This window comes from Trichogramma pretiosum, unplaced genomic scaffold (assembly GCF_000599845.2).
Source record: "Trichogramma pretiosum strain Unisexual culture from Peru unplaced genomic scaffold, Tpre_2.0 scaffold45, whole genome shotgun sequence".
NCBI classification, from domain to species: domain Eukaryota; kingdom Metazoa; phylum Arthropoda; class Insecta; order Hymenoptera; family Trichogrammatidae; genus Trichogramma; species Trichogramma pretiosum.
The window spans coordinates 983,215-1,001,985 of NW_019641665.1; the positions used below are offsets into that span (position 1 = coordinate 983,215).

The 18,771-nt window shown below is 42.8% G+C and overlaps 1 protein-coding gene across 8 annotated transcripts in view; it reads right to left on the reverse strand.

The window, feature by feature from the left end:
* Positions 1-18,771, reverse strand: part of LOC106649725 (rap1 GTPase-activating protein 1) — a 115,909-nt gene that overhangs the window by 17,046 nt on the left and 80,092 nt on the right. For 4 of the 8 annotated variants that reach the window (XM_014367316.2, XM_023460271.1, XM_014367324.2 and 1 more), the window contains 4 exons: positions 18,594-18,702; positions 18,234-18,326; positions 2,686-2,736; positions 487-531 (listed from right to left, as the gene is read on the reverse strand). In XM_014367316.2, coding sequence (XP_014222802.1) covers positions 487-531; positions 2,686-2,736; positions 18,234-18,326; positions 18,594-18,702 — 298 coding nt within the window. Of the gene's footprint in view, positions 1-486; positions 532-2,685; positions 2,737-7,451; positions 8,546-18,233; positions 18,327-18,593; positions 18,703-18,771 lie in introns of those variants that run through there. The other 4 variants (XM_014367332.2, XM_014367356.2, XM_014367347.2 and 1 more) reach the window with 4 other exon arrangements.

Genomic DNA, 18,771 nt, shown 5'->3' on the forward strand with positions numbered 1-18,771 from the left:
ATAAAATGAAAATGAAAAGCGAAAAAAAAATAACCAGCCAAGTTTTTTGCACGAGCGATCACTACCCCTCTGAAAAAGAAATTACAACTGCGTTCGTTAAACTCGTCGCTGTTGCCGCCGTCGTCGCACATATAATCGTGCAGGCTGTATAGACATCCTCAGTCCTGCGCGAGTCTGCAGCGTTAATAACGCGCCCGCGCGGGGCCCTCCCTCGACGTCGACGACGACGGCGCTTTGTACGCCAACGTCGCGACGCGCATGCAGCTACACGTATACGTGATAATTCATTCATAAACAGGGGATGTTTCCTGTGCCGCGCACGAGCCGACAGGGTGAATGTACCGTTTTTCCTTCAAAATTCCTCGACTCTTTATAGCATGCATAAACTTAATATTACAACTCTTGCCGTCTATTTATGGCATCAGGCTGATTTTTTTATTTTTACGTTTATATAAAGCAACGTGCGTGATTAGAAAAAAAACTTACTGCGTATGCGAGTGGAATGACATTGGAACTTTTGTTGGCGCTCACCTGAAACAAGAAAAAAGCAAACATTTTACGATCGGCCATACATTTACGAGATTTAGCGCAGCTGACAAAAAAAATTGAGCGAGGAAAAAAGGGAGGAAAATCAAGCGAGTGTACATTAAATTCGAGCATATAAGAGAGAACGTACGGCACAATGCGACCATGCGTGCATAAATGCAAAGAAAGAAACCCTGCGCAGACGAGCGCACGCGCGCACGCGGGTAAACGCTCCTTTTTTCACGTTCTCTCTTGTGCTATATGTCCGACGCGTTCTTTATACCAGAAAATTGCATTGTGAGCTGCGAAGGTGTGTGTGTGCGCCACCCGCGCTCATGCACACACGTATTTTCCTGCGCAATGGTTCTCGTCTCGGCGAGCAATTGGCTTCCGAGAAGCAGCCTTTGCTCTTTTTTACTCCCGAGCACATAGAGAGCAGAAAAGTCAAGGGAAAAATGAATATTTTAATGGACTGTTTTGGGCTGCTTTTATAAACAAACAACAAGACAATTTATGGAAAAATGAGCATCTTCAGTTTTTTCTTTCTTCTATGAGAAAATGATTACCTACTCTATACGCAAGAAGCGATATAAAATCTTTTTGCTTGAAATACGATGACCATCGTTAAAAAATAACGATATGAATTTGCCTGCATGTAAAATTGCAAACTTCCTAGACGAGCTAGCGAGCGAGAACAAGATGCATATTCTCAACGATCTCATCATACAATATATATCTTACTGTATACATTTCTATTTAATCTCAAAAATTTCAGCTTATAACTTTAATAACGCAATCTTTCTTTATAACCGCTCTGAGTAATGCACTGACTAAATTACCCGCCTAAGAGTCTGTTATACTTAGCTTTTGTAATAGCTCAATTCCTCGAACCAAGTCCGAAGAGCTACGATGTAAATAAACCCGAGCTTTGGTAAAATTTACAGTTTCTCGACAGTTGGATATAAAAAAATTTAATTTGTTCGCGATCACGTGGATCTATATAGAGTTTCGCTGTCAAGTTTTTCTTGCGTGTGTATAAATGTATTTTTGCGCAGAAGGTCTTTCGACGCATTTGGATATTATCGATGTATCCAGGCTAACGACGCGTCACATTTTGCAGTGTGATAAGGGAGTGAAAAATTCGAAAAACCCTGGCGTTATCTGTACTCGTTGAAAAGTCCGAAAATTCATCGAAAAGCAAATAACTGCATTTGAAATGCATCTGGAAAAAACGAAATTTCTGTTAAACTCGGACTTGTACTAGATGTACGTAATGTATAAAGTGTAACAGACGTAGAGATTTTCTCGCGCGAGCCTCGGAGCTTTTACCAATCGAGTTATGCAAATTCGTGGGTGTGCAATTGCAAATCGAAGCTGCAGTTGACGTGATGGAATGAAGTACATATGCGTTGACGTGTACACACACACACACACACACACACACTCACTCACACGTATGAATACGTTGCGCAGCTTGGATATGGACGAAAATGTCGACCTACTATTCCGAGATCGATTCGTAAAGAAAGATTGTATAGTTTTACAAGGAGTCAACTAAAGCTTGTAATGAACACCAAAAAGGACTGAGAAGAATATTTTCCAAGAAATGCGCTTCTTCCTTTTTTACTCGCTCTCGGGAAGTCGGATCTGGCTGTACATGTTTTATTTAAAAAGTCACTCTCCAACCTATGAATACGTATGAAAATATCATCTTTACAAAATGAGAATGTACATACATGCACACATGAAAGCTGTAACTCGAGTCAGCTCGCGCCCACAGCGTGCATAAATCTGCACACAGAGTACATAAAAATATCAAGCTTTTAATCATATGATGAATAAACACTCTACTTTTATTTTTAACCACACTTGTATAAAAGTGTAGCCTCGCGAACATAAAAATTTGTAATTTTTTTTAGTTTGCAGTGCAGAATCTAAAATTAGAAGCAACGCACATTATACACTCGTGAAAATAGCCGATGCTAATTAACACTAGCGAGATATTAATAAAAGTACACGACATCGTAACTCGCATTATGATAGATCTTGGCTCTAATGCATATTCATTCGTTTGATTAATGTTCAAATGTTTTTATAATGTAACAGAGAGAAAGAGATGTCATATATGTATATTTTTTTGTTCGTGATGAATGTACTTACGTTGCTAGTTGCTTTCGAACGCGTGACTATGGTCGAATCACGTGAGCTCACCTGTAACACAAAAATAAAAGAAATGTCATTAAGACCATTTTTTGCTTTCGTCACATAAACGTATTAAATGATCAATCTGTATTGCGATAAAAAAAAGCTTGCATAAAGTAAAACTTTCGATTCGTAGGTATACGAATAAGTCCTAACCCTATAAAAGAAGAAAATTTATGAATCAAGTCGTACTTCTTACACTTCACTTGTTCTTTTTTTTCAGCGATCACGCGAATGAATAATTCAGACCGCGAGGAATAAGTTGTTGAAGCAAAAGATGGCATTGTCGTACTTGACGATGACTGACGCTTCTGCGACACGCACAAACGTCGATCGCAAAGTGGGCCCGCAAAAAACGTATTTTTCTCTAAGACGATTTAATCAAGATGACGTATAAAAATAGCCCAGTGTTGATTTGATCAAGCAGTGCAAAATGAAAAAAAATCGAGTACAACGAATTATTTACAAATCTGCGTCAAGATTTAGATTTTTAAAGCAATACAGCTCCAATTTATAAAACCAGTCCCTCATTAAAGTTTTGCACGCTTTCCACAAGTCATATGTACAAGCGAAAATATGTATTGGTTATGTTTTATGAAAAAAAAAGTAATACACGATTGTTAAGAATTTTATTAAGCCTAAACGTGAGCTGAAATCAGGTCAGTAATACGTGTTAATTATTAGAGAAAAAATCGAACCAATTGCACACATTCAGAAGCTATTAATATAAGCACCAGTGAAAGTTTTCCTTTTAACAGATGGAAAGCTACGGTATAAGGATGGATAATTGTTGAGCGAAATCATCGCTAAAAGTACTTTTTATCATCGACGATATTATAAATTATAATTAAACATTAGATTTCAGGCAAAAATAATCGGAATGATCGCGATCAGTGAGTCATCGCAAATAAATCAGCGACGAAATAATTAAATTTGAACAGACCCTAGGAGCGCAGAGTTTCAGAAATGTAAAAACGAAGGCAATATCAAGTGCTGCCACTTATTTATTCGATTAAGCTGCAAAATTCCTTGATCCCTGGCAGAGCAGGCTATTGTATACGCACGACCCAATTGTGGTATAATACTGGATATGATTAAAATTGGTATTTCTTTTACAATATATGCGGCGCGCGTGAGAGAGGAAGTGATTTATGCGAGAATCCACCTGATCTAGTTTCAAGCGTGCTCATTCATACAGCGCCGCTTCTTCTAGCTCTTGGGTTTTCTCTCTATCGTGGAACGCGATATCGCACGCAAAATTGATGCAATCGTTCGCTCGGGTTAAACAAACTCAAAGTGCAGATTTAATTACATTATTTGTTTAACCTTTCTACTCGCGTGCGGACTTTACATCGATTGGCGCCAGCTGCATTATATCGCGCACTCAACGATTACGATGAAAGTTTATACGCGCGAAATTTCTGCTATATTGTTGAAATTCCGATGGCGTACTTTGCACGAGAAAAGAGTCACGAACGGCCACGTTTATTTGTTTGCTTCCTTTTCTTTTTCTCTGTTTAATCCACTCGTCTCTCGTCGATCGATCGTATAAATACGTACGAGATAAGCGACACACGAGTCGCTAATTGATAAAGCAATTGAAAGCTCATCGCGCGCAGTCAATAATAATCACGATCGCTGAATCTCGGTCCGAATATAATGCAGCTACATACGATGACGCACTCGCGGGGGCTATCTCTGTACTCTCGATTTGTTCAATAAATGAATAACTAACCAGCCAGGAAAGCGACTTTTGTCGTCGGGTATCGTTTCGTTGAAAAGTCCGCGCGAAGCTTTTGTATTTGTCCCGTCTTTATGATAAATCGAGTCCGTGTGTCGCGAGTCCTTTGTTTATGCACTGCAGCCTACCAAGTATCGAATAATATGTCTCAAATAAATGCTTCCCAGAAAAATATTAAAGCACCGATACTTTGATCGAACTGGCTCGTGTAATGGTCGCTACTGCAGTCGGACCCTAAACCGATTCACACACCGAGAGAGAGAGAGAGAGAGAGAGAGAGAGAGAGAGAGAGAGAGACAGGTCAACAGGCGCCATAGGGGTTATTTCGAAAGAGCAGCTGCTCGCCCCGCACACCTGGTAAGTATATGGTATATGCCTACTCTTATGTTCCTACATCGTGGTGGATCGCTGAGAACTATTTTTTTTGTTGGCAGGGAGCGCGATTTTTCACAGATCTACCTTACGTAAGCGTAAATAATCGACGGAGAAAAGGAGATTATATCGAGTCATTGTAAACCATGATGGTGCAAATATAAAAAAGCATGTTTTCTCGTTCCAGCAACAAAAGTGTATTACATTGCAGTGCTGTACCGATCGCGGCTTAATTATATATACTTTATGTACATATACTCAGCGACAGAGCCTCGCTCGTACGCTGCCGCCGCCAGCAGAGAAATAGTTTAGAGGCCGTAGTTGTAACAATTACGTATATAACGAAAACAATTCGCATGCGCTTTGCGCTTTTTTTGCTCGCTTATTTATCGTCCGTGAACACGAGCCTATGATATTTATAATGAAAAGCCGTATAGGGATCCATAATAACATGGAGACGAGCTGGGATTTTTTTCTCAAGGATTTGGAGAAAATTTCATACAATAGTCGTCGTTATAAAAAAAGTCTGTCGTCGAATGGATGATTAATCGTGAATCCTTGAAAGTTGCTCAAGTTTTTTTCTCTCTAAATTTTCAATCTCCTTCAGTTCAAAACTCGCGTAGCGTACCGCGGTGTTTCGCTCTCGAGTGAGAAGTACGTATTCGAGTCGCAGGGAAATGATTTACAAGAGCTCGTACAGTGGTTATTCTTGCAACCGTTTTCACGCCTCTCTATTTAAAATTCCTCCACACTCATCCACTCGAAAAACATAATTATCTTATCGGCGATGTATACAAACAGTGATTTAAAAAAGGCTAGAAATCGGAAAAGTTCTCTTCTCGCGATCGCTTCTGCTCTACGTTTTTGCTTCTTTCTTTACATCGCTCTTGATCCCTATCGAGGTCAAACATTCAATTCCGAGTCTCCTTTTTTTTTCTAATATGCGTACGTGTGCGCACACGCGCAGAAACATATAAGGAAAAAAGAAAGACGCGCGGCACATGTATAATAATAACGTCTTTTGCTGGAGTCGCATAAAGATACAGCACATATGTTTAAAAGACGTCGTCGAGTAGATGAGTCAAGGGGATCGTATTAAGCCTGCGCGAGGATTCAAAGCCTATCTTATTTCTAAAATACGGGCTTTTTGCTGCCTCGACCCACTGCGCTGTACATAATATACACGCGCACAAGCGGCGCAAGTATTTATTAAAAATAATTTCCTTTATTGTGTGCGCCAGGCACTTACGACACGATGAATAATGCCCATTGCGAAAAAAAAGGAGTATAAAATCTTGCGAGGATGATCAACGCTTCTAGAGCGTCGAATAACATCCGCACTTGCGCGCCTCATTGTGCTTCGAGCTCTTTTACATAATGTTTATAATAAAGAGACGTTGATCGCGCGCGAACTCGGGCCGAAACCACGTAGATATACATAGATGCATAGCGGGGCGTGCAGAGTGTCAACTCGGCTTATTATTAGAGCCATGCGCGCGGATTCACCGATTTTGGAATGCGCAGCAGCTTATGTAGTAGCAAGCCGCTCGGAGTACGGGCAATTTTACGCGCCTTAGACTGCGAAGCTCGAGAGGTGTGCGATTCGAGATGTACGACGATCGTAAATCTCCCGGAACTTTCTCACACAATACCTCCCATGAATGTATCAATTCCCATCAGGCTCTGTAAAGCGTCTCGCATTTGAAGGCATGAAGAAAAAAAAATACGGCGTCCGAGGTCAACGCTGAAAAATCGCTTTCATTATTCGCGAACATTTGTAAAGTGTACAAGTCGCGCGCGTGTACCGTCTGCACCTGCAAAAAGACTCAATAGGCGACTAGTTAGCATTAGAGGGGACGAAAGTGAGTCGGTCTAATTCGCTTTTTTTCCTCTTCTCTTTGTCTCCTTCGTGTCGAAAGAGAAATTTTTTGTTTGCACTCTTGTGGGTACGTAATGCTTTATTTGGCCAGCGAGAAGACAAAACTGAATTCCGAAGAAACGAAAATTTTCACATCTCTTATCTTGGCAAAGATGTGACACGCACGGATTTCGCGTCAACACGGAAGCGACGTTCATTTAAAAGGCTGATCTGTCCATTTCATCGATTGGCTAGAAAAAGGGGGGGGAAAAGCCGCAAACTTATTACCGATCGGTATATCGATTTTTTGAAAGCCTCAAGTGCGAATAGGCCGTTAAAGCACAAGGTGAAAGGCGCGAACGGGTATTATTATACTTGTGCACCGTGAGAAGAAAAGGAAAAATTAGTAGATACAATAGTAATGTATAGTATATGAGGGGGGCATGTATATACGGCTGAGATTACACGCACAGAAAAAGATGAAAGATTCTTTCAACATACATACACACACGCACAGACATAGTCGAGGAAGATAGCAACAACGCCAGCTTCGCAAGACAATAAAGAAGTGACTGAGCTCTCTCTCTCTCTCTCTCTCTCTCTCTCTTTCTGCTGAGCATTAATTAAAATAGGTGTAAAGAAGTTTATGATTGCGCAGAACTCCAGCACCACTCCAGCAGCAGTAGCAACAGCAGTAAATTCAAGTCAAAATAAAAAACAACAACTATGGAGGTAATGTGTATCGAGTAATACCTTTGTGTCTAGGCCATTGATCATAGTCGGTAAGATATATTTTTTTCTCACCTGAGAGAGCAACTTTGGCAGAGCATTATTATGATTATTAGTGGAGGCAGAGCCAGCAGCAGTGGCGGCGGCAGCGGCGCTGGAGCTGGCGTTGCTCGGCGCGCTGCCGCTACTCCGTTGTTGCTGGCTGGCTTCCGACCTGAGGTCATGCCTCCATCTCAGTACTCCCATCATGATATGTCGTCTCTCGGGCTAATTACCGACGTTCTCTTATTGTCTCTCGTTTTTTTCTCCTTTTCGCTCTTTCTTTTCCTCGTACGAGAGCAAAAGTAAGAGTTTGCCTGCCGCTTATGTATATTTAGATTAATGTGTAGGCACGAAAAGATACTCGGTACGAAGAACCAAAATTTTCGTTCGAAGCGAATATGCGCAGCGCGCGGCTGCACAGAGCGATGTAGGAACTCTCCGAAGAACCGGTTTATTCCCACACACAGACACAAGCGCGCACGCGGACGCACACAAAGATATATACACACGCGAGCACACACGAGCGAGAGAGACACGGTCAAGCGTCGTCGTTCTATCGTACGTGTTTGTAACGCACACACATATACGCAGAAGATGCGCGCAGCGGCTTTCTAGCACTACGATAAAGTGTGTGTTTTCTCCTACACATGCACTGACACATGCACCCACGACACAATCGAATCGTTAATCCGAATCTTTCACTTTTTGTAATATCGTTCGATACTAACGTCGCACAGCTCTACAAGCACTCGCAGTATAAGTTGCAACGACAATCGACTCGAGCGGTGCAGCGAGCGTCGAAGGATCGAGACGCCGAATCGCGATCGACGAGAGGCAGCAGTCAAGATCGTTTTCAAAGACGATTCGTTGAGTAGAAGCGAGCTAGAGCGGGCTGGACGCGCCGTGCCTCGAGGGCCAATAATTCATCGCGCTCGGACACGGTCCCACCACGACTGACGCACTCGTAAATAAACAAACGTCACCGTCGCCGTAAAAAATCATAATACGAGAACTGCACTGCACCGAATGCACGCCGCATCAGAAGCAGCAGCTAGCTCGTGTGTACGGACGTTGGCTCGAGCGAAGCGCGACTGACGGTTATGTGCCGAGCAGCCGCTCTCTGTGCTGTGTTGCTGCTACTACCCAGTGCCGGCGCGTCTCGCATATTCCCGCTGGCTGTGTGAGTGTATGGCTCCGCGTGCATGTACTCGAGTACATGTGGATGTGAGCGCGCGGCCGTAGCCACCTCTATACATACATATATATAGCTCCGACACTGCGATCTGGAGGGGTTCTCTCCTATATAGACTCTCGGCGAGTGTACACATTTTCGAGCTGGCTCGTTCCACGCTCCAATGTACAGCTCGCACGGAGCTGAGAATTTTCGGAGTCACGAGATTCCGAAATAAATATTTATGTTTTTCTTCGCGTGGCGTATAGAAGCGGTAGCGCCCCGTATATCGATAACAAACGTGCAGCCATCGATATCGTTTAAGCTTTTGCAAACTCGCGTTAATGCTCGCTACAGCTGCAATACACACGCATACGGACACACGCCTACGCGAGTAACGATCGGGAAACGCTTAATTAGTTGCGTGCAGATCGCGTGAGCTCGCGACGACCCTGATAGCATACAATACCAATGCACCAAATGCTTTGACGTTCGTTGACCCAAATTCCATCCTTTCGAGTAGTTTTTTTTGAAAAATTTTCAAATTCCACTCTATACTCGGCGTAAACGTGATCGGATTTTCCTCGCTGCTCTTTTACCGGCCAACTGCAGTCGCGCACGTCCGGCGCTCTTATTTTTCGTTCATATGTAAATCGACGACGGACTGCTACCAAGCGACAGCAGCTGCCTTTGCACATGAGGGCATCTCGATGACTGTTCGTGTCTGTCCCAATGTATATATTATAATGTAATAACCATGTGAACGTGAGCTCTTCGTTTGGCGTACGATTCTGATAAATCCTAATCGGACGATAAAGGCCCTGCCTTGCTGTGGCTCATTTCTGCGTTATGTCTTTCGTCCATGTGTCATTGGAGACTCTTGCTGCGCACATATGAAAAAATCGTCCCTTTTTATGTCAGCCCGTACAAACAACAACAACAAAAGCCGGCCCACAGTTATGTACATGTGTATATTCTTTGCTCTTTAATTTCATCCCTCGAGCAGAAAAGAGCAGCACCTGCGTAGGATTATTCCATGCCCACATGCGATCGCGGCAGTGGTGGTGGTGGTGGTGGTGGCGGCGGCGCGTGTGCATGTACACAGGCTCACCCTATATACAATACGCGTGGAAAGTGAAGTTGATGCAGTACGTAGAGGCTTGAACAAAGAGAGACCCCGGCTTATTTTCCGGTAAACGATCGTGAGAAGGTTTCATCGTGTCTGAGAGCCGGAGAGATCGTAGGTGGGTATAATGAATGCGCGGATGCTGCGAGTGCCGACGAAACGGATGTCCGATCGAAGATACTTTCGAGTGGTTTTGTAATATATATTCTCCTCGATAGCGGCACATGTGTCGTGGCACAGTTTCGCGCGCAATTGGCCTCCTCGCGCCGCACGAGTAATGAAGTCGTCGTCGTCGTCGTCAGAGAGTACACAATGCACAGCGAATCAAAGAGGGAAAAAGGTATGATGGCCAAAGAGCCCGAGAAAAGGGAGAAAAATATGCTGGTAAAAAGTAAAAAGAGCGAGAGAGGCGGTTTTTTTTATCGCAAAGGAAACGCCTCTCGCCGGACTCGTGCGGCTACATACAGGAACGGATGTCATTTCGTGGTCGACTCGCTTCTATACGGCCTCCTCGTCTCGTACTTATTATATACTTATACGTGTTCGCGTGCACCGCACGACTCACCAGCACTCTTGCAACTTTTCTTCTTTTCGTGCGCCTAATGCTATAGCGTATCACCTGCCTGCCACGCACTCGTCCTTTGTGCAATATTTTTCTATTCTTTCTCGTCGACTCGTTGCTGCTATTTTGTTACAAGTTTACCCCTTTTTCTATCAAGGACTGCGGATAGTCGCTCGATTCCAGTGATTGGATCCTTCTAAATATTTGCGTCTATATTACGCTTCTTGTATAATACATTGCAGTTTTCATTTCAGTGCAAAAAGTTAAATTATAAATGAAAGGTCACATTGCAGGCAGCCCTTGTTCTACGCCTACACAAACTTTTTCGCTTTGCAAGGATTTTAATCATATTTCCATGGACGCTGCGGTACGCCAGGTCAACAATTGGCCGACTCGAAGCTGCTTTCTAGTGAAAACCCATATCGAACATGCCTACTCATCCCTCGACCTTACGGTCATCCACAATTGAGTCTCGAGCTCTGGATCATTGAATTTTCTCCCGCGGCTTTTATCGCTTGCGCCTTAAATTCTCAATGTAATATTCGACGTCAAACGAGCTTTGATTGAAATCGATGAAAATGACAGTCTTTCTCGCTACGATACATGACATGAGGGAAAGTGCGAGAAGCACATTTGATTGGATTTTAAGATCGCTCGGCTCACGAAAAATGGACAAAAAAGTGAGCTTGAACTTTAAAAAAGCAATTTCACATGTAGGATGTAGATAGCTAGCATAGAAAGTTGATTTGAGCGAATAAATCTTGATGCATAACGAGTTTTACGAAGCGAAAAATTTACCTTTTTTTCAATTTTTTATCATTTTATTCTGATGTTGTTATCGATGTAAGCTCGTTGATGGAAGTTTATGTGGACTTTCTATGCAAAGCATTGAATATGAATGAGATTCTAATCAGTGTCATAAAGTTGGCCTTATGAAGATAATTATTAAGATGATTATATACGCAACGCATAAGTACAGCGAATTTGCAACTCTGCCTGCGTGTCCAAGTATCGAATCTGAGTTCATTAGCATTGAATGACTTTTGGAACGACGCAAGGCCGATGGGTTAACCTACGCAGTGCGACACAGCTCGACAATTCGCAAAACTGAGAGACAGTTATACACCACTCGTGCAAAAAAGTTAATTGTATCAAAGTCGGGTGCGCTCGGGACCGGGCAAAAAATCATTACCCACGTTCCAAAGGACTGCAGTGTACAGTGCAGTTGGCAGTGTACAGTTATGGGCCCTTGTGCAGTGGCAATCGTCGCTCGCTGATGTAACACACATATTCCCATGACCGATGGGAAAAAGAAATGGACGACTCCGGCGCGGCGCGAGGACGAGTGCACGAGGAAGCGAAAAAGAATGTCTCGCGCGCGAGAGGTGAGAGAACGAGCGCACCGGCAAAAAAAGGGGGACAAAAGGAGTGAGGCTCAATTTTTTGTGTGCATATTACGCGTTATATACGAGTTCGTGTGTGTTTGTGCTGTGTGCTCGAGTTGAGGTCACATTATGGGAAGAGCGACGTGGTTTGCGAAATCGGAGATGATCTCCTTTGCGCTTTAGCAGCTCTGTCTAACGCGGCGTGACTTTTTGCTGCTCGCATAAAATATTTGTATATAAAAGCTCGTTCCTTCGAAAACAACGATTTGCAAAAAAACACAATGAAAAAGCGCACAGTTTTTATATACAAATACATAAAAGGCTGCTAAATAAACGCTTTTCCGAATAAAAAAGAAACAACGAGTTTACGTGTGTAGTCTAGATCGATTTAACGCTAAAAAGCTTACAAAAAGCAGAACAATATATCTAAGGTACAAAAAGCAGCAACTAGCAGCAACTAACAGGGAGCAGAGTAGGTACAACAACATCGGCGAGCGAGCAAGCCGAGCGAGAAAAGAATGCATCGAGCACGTTGTAGTGTATAATGTGTTCGTTCCGCGGGCGCGCTCGCTCGTTTCCGGTCTGCGTTGGTTGAGGCGGACGCCCCCCCTTTACCAACACTGTAAATCAGCGGACACGGACGCTTTGTGGAAAAGGAGTCCTCCTCTTGGAATATATCCTCTCCGGAAGAGAAAGAGAGAGAGAGAAAGAGAGACCCGTAGCACCTTTACATATTACGCGATTCACATCCTGTGCCCTTAACCTTTAGCGCGTCGAGCGCGTGTCGATGGGTTTCTCCAAGGAAGCCTCCTGCGCGGCGCACTTCTTCCTATGCAAACACGAGCACGCATGCACCCGATCTCGGCTGCGGGCGCATAAAAGAATGGAAGATTTTCGCAGACTCGTACTCACGAAAAGTACGAGCACGAGCTTATAGCGACTCCGCATCTCCCGAGGAGTATTGATTTATTACCTTCGAGCGCAAGAATTCGAATATATATTACTTATTCCTCTATAAAATTCGATTTTCTCTCCACGTATATAGTTCAAGCTGACGCACACGTCGGAGGAAAACGCATCGGAAAGCAGCTTCCATTGAAAGCTGCTACCGCAGAATGATTTTTCCTCAAAGCGTATCTAGATCACCGCACGGCTTCACCTTTGAAGTTGCATACATGTTTGAGCGAAATTCATATTAATAAATTCGATGCTTTGCTACGCGTGTCGACAATAAAAACCCAGATTTATCATACGAATGGAATAGATCAACATTGATACGATGAGGAATTAATGTAGCTTCAACGGCTCCTGCAGTATGTATTTAACTTTACAAGTTGGCGTTTGCACGGGAAAGTGCAGTAGACACACGATCGCGTGTGTGTCGTGATTTTTCTCCCTCTGTCTCTTTCTCTCTCTCTCGAAAAAAAAGAAGATATATAATACGAAGCGAGCGAGGCAAAAAAGACGCAAGCCTCGCAAATTAACAATATTGGCACGAGCGAGAAAGAAAACGAGACTCGTTTAGAAACTGCAGACTCAGCGCGTACGTGAATCGGTGATTATTTATCTGCACACTGCAACGACTCGGCGATACATAATATAGGTATATGGCATATACATATAATGACGCCTCTTGGAGGCAGGCCTCGTTTTTGTTGTCTTTTGCGATATTCGTCCTACACAGACGTACATATGTCGTATATCCACATGCGTTTCTCGCGACAAAGCGCTGGACAAGCTTCATTTGTCATTTTGCTTAAAAGATATATGTATACATACGTACATTGCTTGGAATGGGAGAAAGCCGTTCGAGCGAGGCGTAAAACCTACCTCCATAACGCAGTTTCTCGCCAACCGCATTTTATTTATGATAATCGTTGACATTTACGACATTTTGCTGGACTTTGAAGAATCGTCGGTATGCTTTGAATAAATCAGAGAACGACACAGGACCGATTAAAAAAATCTGATCGACGGTGAATATATTTTGATTCTCGGTGGCATCGCTGCTTTTGTTTGATCGGAATTTAATGTGCAGTGGTGCCCTCTGCATTGGCTTCAGAGCGTCGCTCTTATGGTACGACGGTAAAACGAGTCGGTACAGTCATTGTCAGTTACCGACTAGCGTCAACGAATGGGCCGTCGGTAACATTCTACCTTATCCCCACGGACAACTGCTCGATGGTGCGGTAGATAACGACTCGGCCAAGTTCGTCTTATCGATCGCTCGGTCAAAAAAGCTCAACAGCTGAGCAGAGTTTACTCGGCTCTTTATATGTATACGTGACGCTGGAAGCGAATGCAGGCCACCGAGGGTGAAAGTCAACAAGTTTCAAACTTTCAACTGCAGGAATATACGGGATCGAGTGCGCGCGCGAAACGACGATGACGGCGCCACGCACCGAGCGAACAACGAGTAGTCTTTCGCACGTCATCTTTATATATACAGCTCGATATACGACCAACAAATATTCGCGCAGGTCGTGCATGCAAGTAAACGATCGTATCGTAAAAATCACTCGCACGTTTACTTTCGAAGAGAGTTTTTGCTGGTATTGATGCGCATATCCGTCGTACGCCCTCGTTTTACATACACACGCTGCTCGTTTAATATTCGCGACGTTATTACCCGCGCACTTTGATCTACTACGGCGAGGCATTTTCTACACGCTAAATAGACTCTTGAAGTTGATGCGTGATAACGTTTTATTTCGCGCGCCCGAGTATATTATATACCTTTTTTCCGCCTCATAAATTATACCTCGAGTTGAATAGCAACGCCGAGAGGCTTTCACGCGAGCTTTTGTGCCGAATAAGAGCTTACGTGTCACGTACGCATTGCACGTGAAAAAGAATTTGCTTTTTTGGGAAGATCGAAAAGCCAATTCGATTCAAGTGCAAATACGACGTATGTGTAATTGCTTTACATAAAAACGAGCGAAAAATTGAAAAATTACGGCGCGCGGAGTACATTTTTTCCTCCCTATTTGCTTTGCAAATTGAATGCAACAATGTACAAATACGCCTGTGCTCGGAGTTTCTTCCTGTGTGTGTAGCTACATACACATAGAGCATAGAAAAGTTGAGCACATACATTTAGCAGAACACATTGTGCGCAATGGGATGAAGTTGGAGAAAAAGAGTAAGTAAAATATTTGTCAACGCGTAACCAAACGAAAAAAAGAAAAGAAAAAAATTGTGTGCTTATACGTGCGTGAACAGCAAAGCAACGGAATATCTTTAAGCAAAACGTAAGACGCATTAAGCTCCAGTGAGTTATGAGAAAAGTGTGCATTGGACTTATTTATTCCAACGCGCGTCGGTGCAATGGTACTTTAACAAAATGGAAAATATCAATCAAACGATTTCACGCGGCAGTTTGATCGACAAGCCATCAATTATTGATCGTAATAAAAATTATATAAATTTACGTTTGTTACGTAAGAAAAAGCCAAACGTATATTCAAGTACGGCAACCTGTGTGCACTATTTTACGCTTGAAACGAACGAGTTTATAATAGTCCTAGATCGCGCAGACTGGATGGAATTCGAAAGGCGCAACGCCTGCACTACTACCGGGGAACAATATAATCATACATTATTATATATCCATTGAGCGAGCTACTGATGCTGGTATATAATACATGCAGCCTGGAAATTATGTCAGGTCAAAATTTCAGACTGTCCGCGTCGCATTAGTATGGGACCTCTCTGTGAACGGGAATGTGCGACGACTTTGACGTGTTTCACGCGATCGATTGTCTTCGATTGCGCATTTCTATAGCGGCCAATATTGATATTAGATCTCGCGCGCCTCGAAGGTGAAAGTCTGTACTGCGATTTTTTCTCCCACACACACAATAGACGGTAAAAATATTTTAAAATAATATACGTCGAGCAGCGGAGAAAATCTTGAGCAGCCTAGAGTATTTTTAACTCATTTATGCCCGTGCGTCCATTTCATTATTATGATTAATTCTCTCGGCAAAGGCGCATAAAGTATAATGAATTGAACGTAACGTCGCTCGCTCGCTGCTAATACTTTAATTAACAAGCAGTTGTTAAAGGAACGCCTGCAAATAATATCCAAACAACGGAATCTTGCAAAAAGCTACTTGCACGGCAAAGGCTTTGCATAAATTTTTTAATTTAGCCAACACAATATTATCTTTCGAAAACGCGATTTATATTTTTCATCTCAACTAAATCTCTTGCTCTCGCTAATCCAACATCTGTAATAGCTGTCAAGTCATTAGGTGAACATTTTTTTATTGCCTACTCATCGTCGCGTGTAATTCCACGGTATCTCTCGTACTTTTAATCACTACTAATGTCACCGACGCAATGTTACGCCGACAGTCGATTATCGAAAGGACACACACAAGCTTGCGAGATTATCGAACTTATGCTGGAAATCGAATTGTTTGTCACACGCGTGACCGGCCTGCAAAATTCCAGCTATTTTCTGCAAGCAGCGCGATTTATGTTATTTTATTTGCACGGCGCGCTCGTGAGTGATCGAAATTGATCGAATTTTGCCCTTTATGCCGCTGGGCTTGTTTGCGCAAGCTATATACACGTAACCGAGAGAAAAATGAAGATATCGATAAGCTGCTAAGACCTAAAAAAATCAAAGAACTATTTTTCATTTTTAAGGTTCACAATGCAGTTGTCAGCGAGCGAGATTCAACCCGTATTGGTGATTTTCCTTTTATGTATACACGTGTATCTTCTCTTGCTTTCCGCGTGACTGAACGTGAAAAATCGAGCTCATCTATCTTTTTGACTGATCGCAGGTAATCGACGGTGGAGGAGTATGTATGCAATTGCACAAACGTGTCCGCTGCTCAATGGAGCGATATTTGATTCTTCCCTTCTTCCCCCAAACGCAATTGTCAAGTCGACCGAATGATTGTTTCGTGGATGTGACTTATTATTAGATAAGTCGTCGCTTGGGTGAAAAAAGTTTAACTGTCTAATTACAATAATGAAGGAATAATTAAAAAGGAAGTCGACTAGTTGAATTAGCATCGCTGAGTACTGTAATTACTGCGGGATAATTTCTAAATTCGGGCGAACTGGAGGCTGCCTCTAATAAATGACAAATAATAAATGGAAATGTTCGTTTTGCCGAAAAATATATAGTCGAGAGCGATACAAACGCGCAGCAAAGGCTCGAGTGAATCATAAAATCATTTGCAGGGGGGTCCCCGCAAGGAGTGATGGAAAAAAGGGCGTCACCCCAAATTCAAAATACCCACCAAAGCGGCCAAGATCGCACCTAGAAGATAAGAGAGCTGTGAATTCGAGCGGTGGATTAAAGGCCACATATACACGCGAATTGAAAAGTGTAGCTGGCGAGCAGCAGCATGTAGCTGTGGAATAAAATCGGGCGTGAAAGGGATGATGTTGATTGAATCAGTTAAATTGCGTAGGAAGATCCGGAGAGAGATAAGTGCAGGATTATTATTGCGATACACGATCATCGCCAAAGTTATGTCAGATTATGCAAGCGACGACTATATTATAATGTATTAACGTATTTTTCATGCAAAGTAAGTAGGAGAGCTACGCGTGTACGTTAAATTGGGCACGAAACGAAGCGTAGGACAATCGATCAATGTTATATTTTATAAGCGTGAATTGAACGGCTGGTTGAACTCGTTGAAAAAGAAACAGCATAGATTATAGAAATAGAAGGTAATTAGACGACGCAGCGGAAATCGCGAATGATAAAGTATAGAAGGAGCGCGAAGAAATCGCCGATATAGAAAGCGCAGAGACGAGCTGTGCCAAACTATATAGACAGGAAACGAGCAGCATCTTGCCCCACACTCCTCTCGAGTGTGTATGTATACACGAAAATCATTAAAAGAAGATAATTTTCTGAAACTTTTCGAGAGTTCTTAACTCAGTTTTCAAGTGATTCAGCTGGTTTTCTTTCTCGCTCTCGCCTCTAATCTCGTTTATTACCAAAGAAGGGGCGACAATTTTAATTACAGCGACTGTCAAAGAGCCGTGTACGATGTATATACACTTGAACGAATGAACCTCGTCATCGCGCGACGTTATTTCTTGTCAGCGACTAATAATTTTCTCTATCCTAAGTGAGGCATTTTATTTATTTCTTTTTGTCCTTTCATTGCAAACATCGTGCGTTTCGACTGCACAAACTGGTTTTCAAGGAAATTGAATCTCTAACCTGACGATCTAGCGTTACTTTTTGCTAATTATTATAGATAACGCGTGCACATTAATTTGCGTATTAACGTTTTCGTGCGATAGTGCTATATTTCTTCGTGTATATACAGATCCAATTGAAGATCTAGGTACGAATATTTTTTTTTATTTTTAAGAAGGAGAAAAAGAAATAAAAAAGTGAAAAAAACTCGCTCGAAAATCGAGAGGCGAAATAAGAACACGATATGACGGCCATTCACGACACCCACTTAAACCGTCGAATGTCGTATCTATTAAAACCTGAAATTCGCTTCGAAGAGAGAGAAGAAAAAAAACTCACCTGGTTGAAATATGGTGGCAATACGCAGCGTTGATCGTCCAGCCTTGAGCTCTGCACTCTCTCGAGCAATTCGAAGAGATCTTGTGTCGGACCCTGCAAAACGCATCAAAAGAGATAAACGGTTATTACGACTTGTATTTACAGAATGTACTACAGTATGTGCGCGCGCGCGTATTGATCCAACGAAGGTTGCGAGAGCGAGTTTAAGTCGTTGGCTGCACAGGAGTTTCTGCGAATGTAAGAAACTTGGCGCGGGGTCACAAACGCGGAGCGTGCCAAATTGGACCATTGGGTATTAAAATTTGAGGTGTACAATGTAACGGGTTAATTGGCGAAGTATAAACGCTGTACATCTCTCACCTTGAGTTTGTCCGAGCCTCGGGCGTCTTGGCGTTGCTGATCATCGCTGCCAGGGCTGCGCCTTGCCGAGTCCGTTTCGCAGTAAACCGACTGCTCGAGCTGTTGCCTCCTGCGACAAAAAAAGAAGAGAATCCTTAGTCTTTGTTGTGCGAGATAATGACGCTCGCAAGCAGCAGCG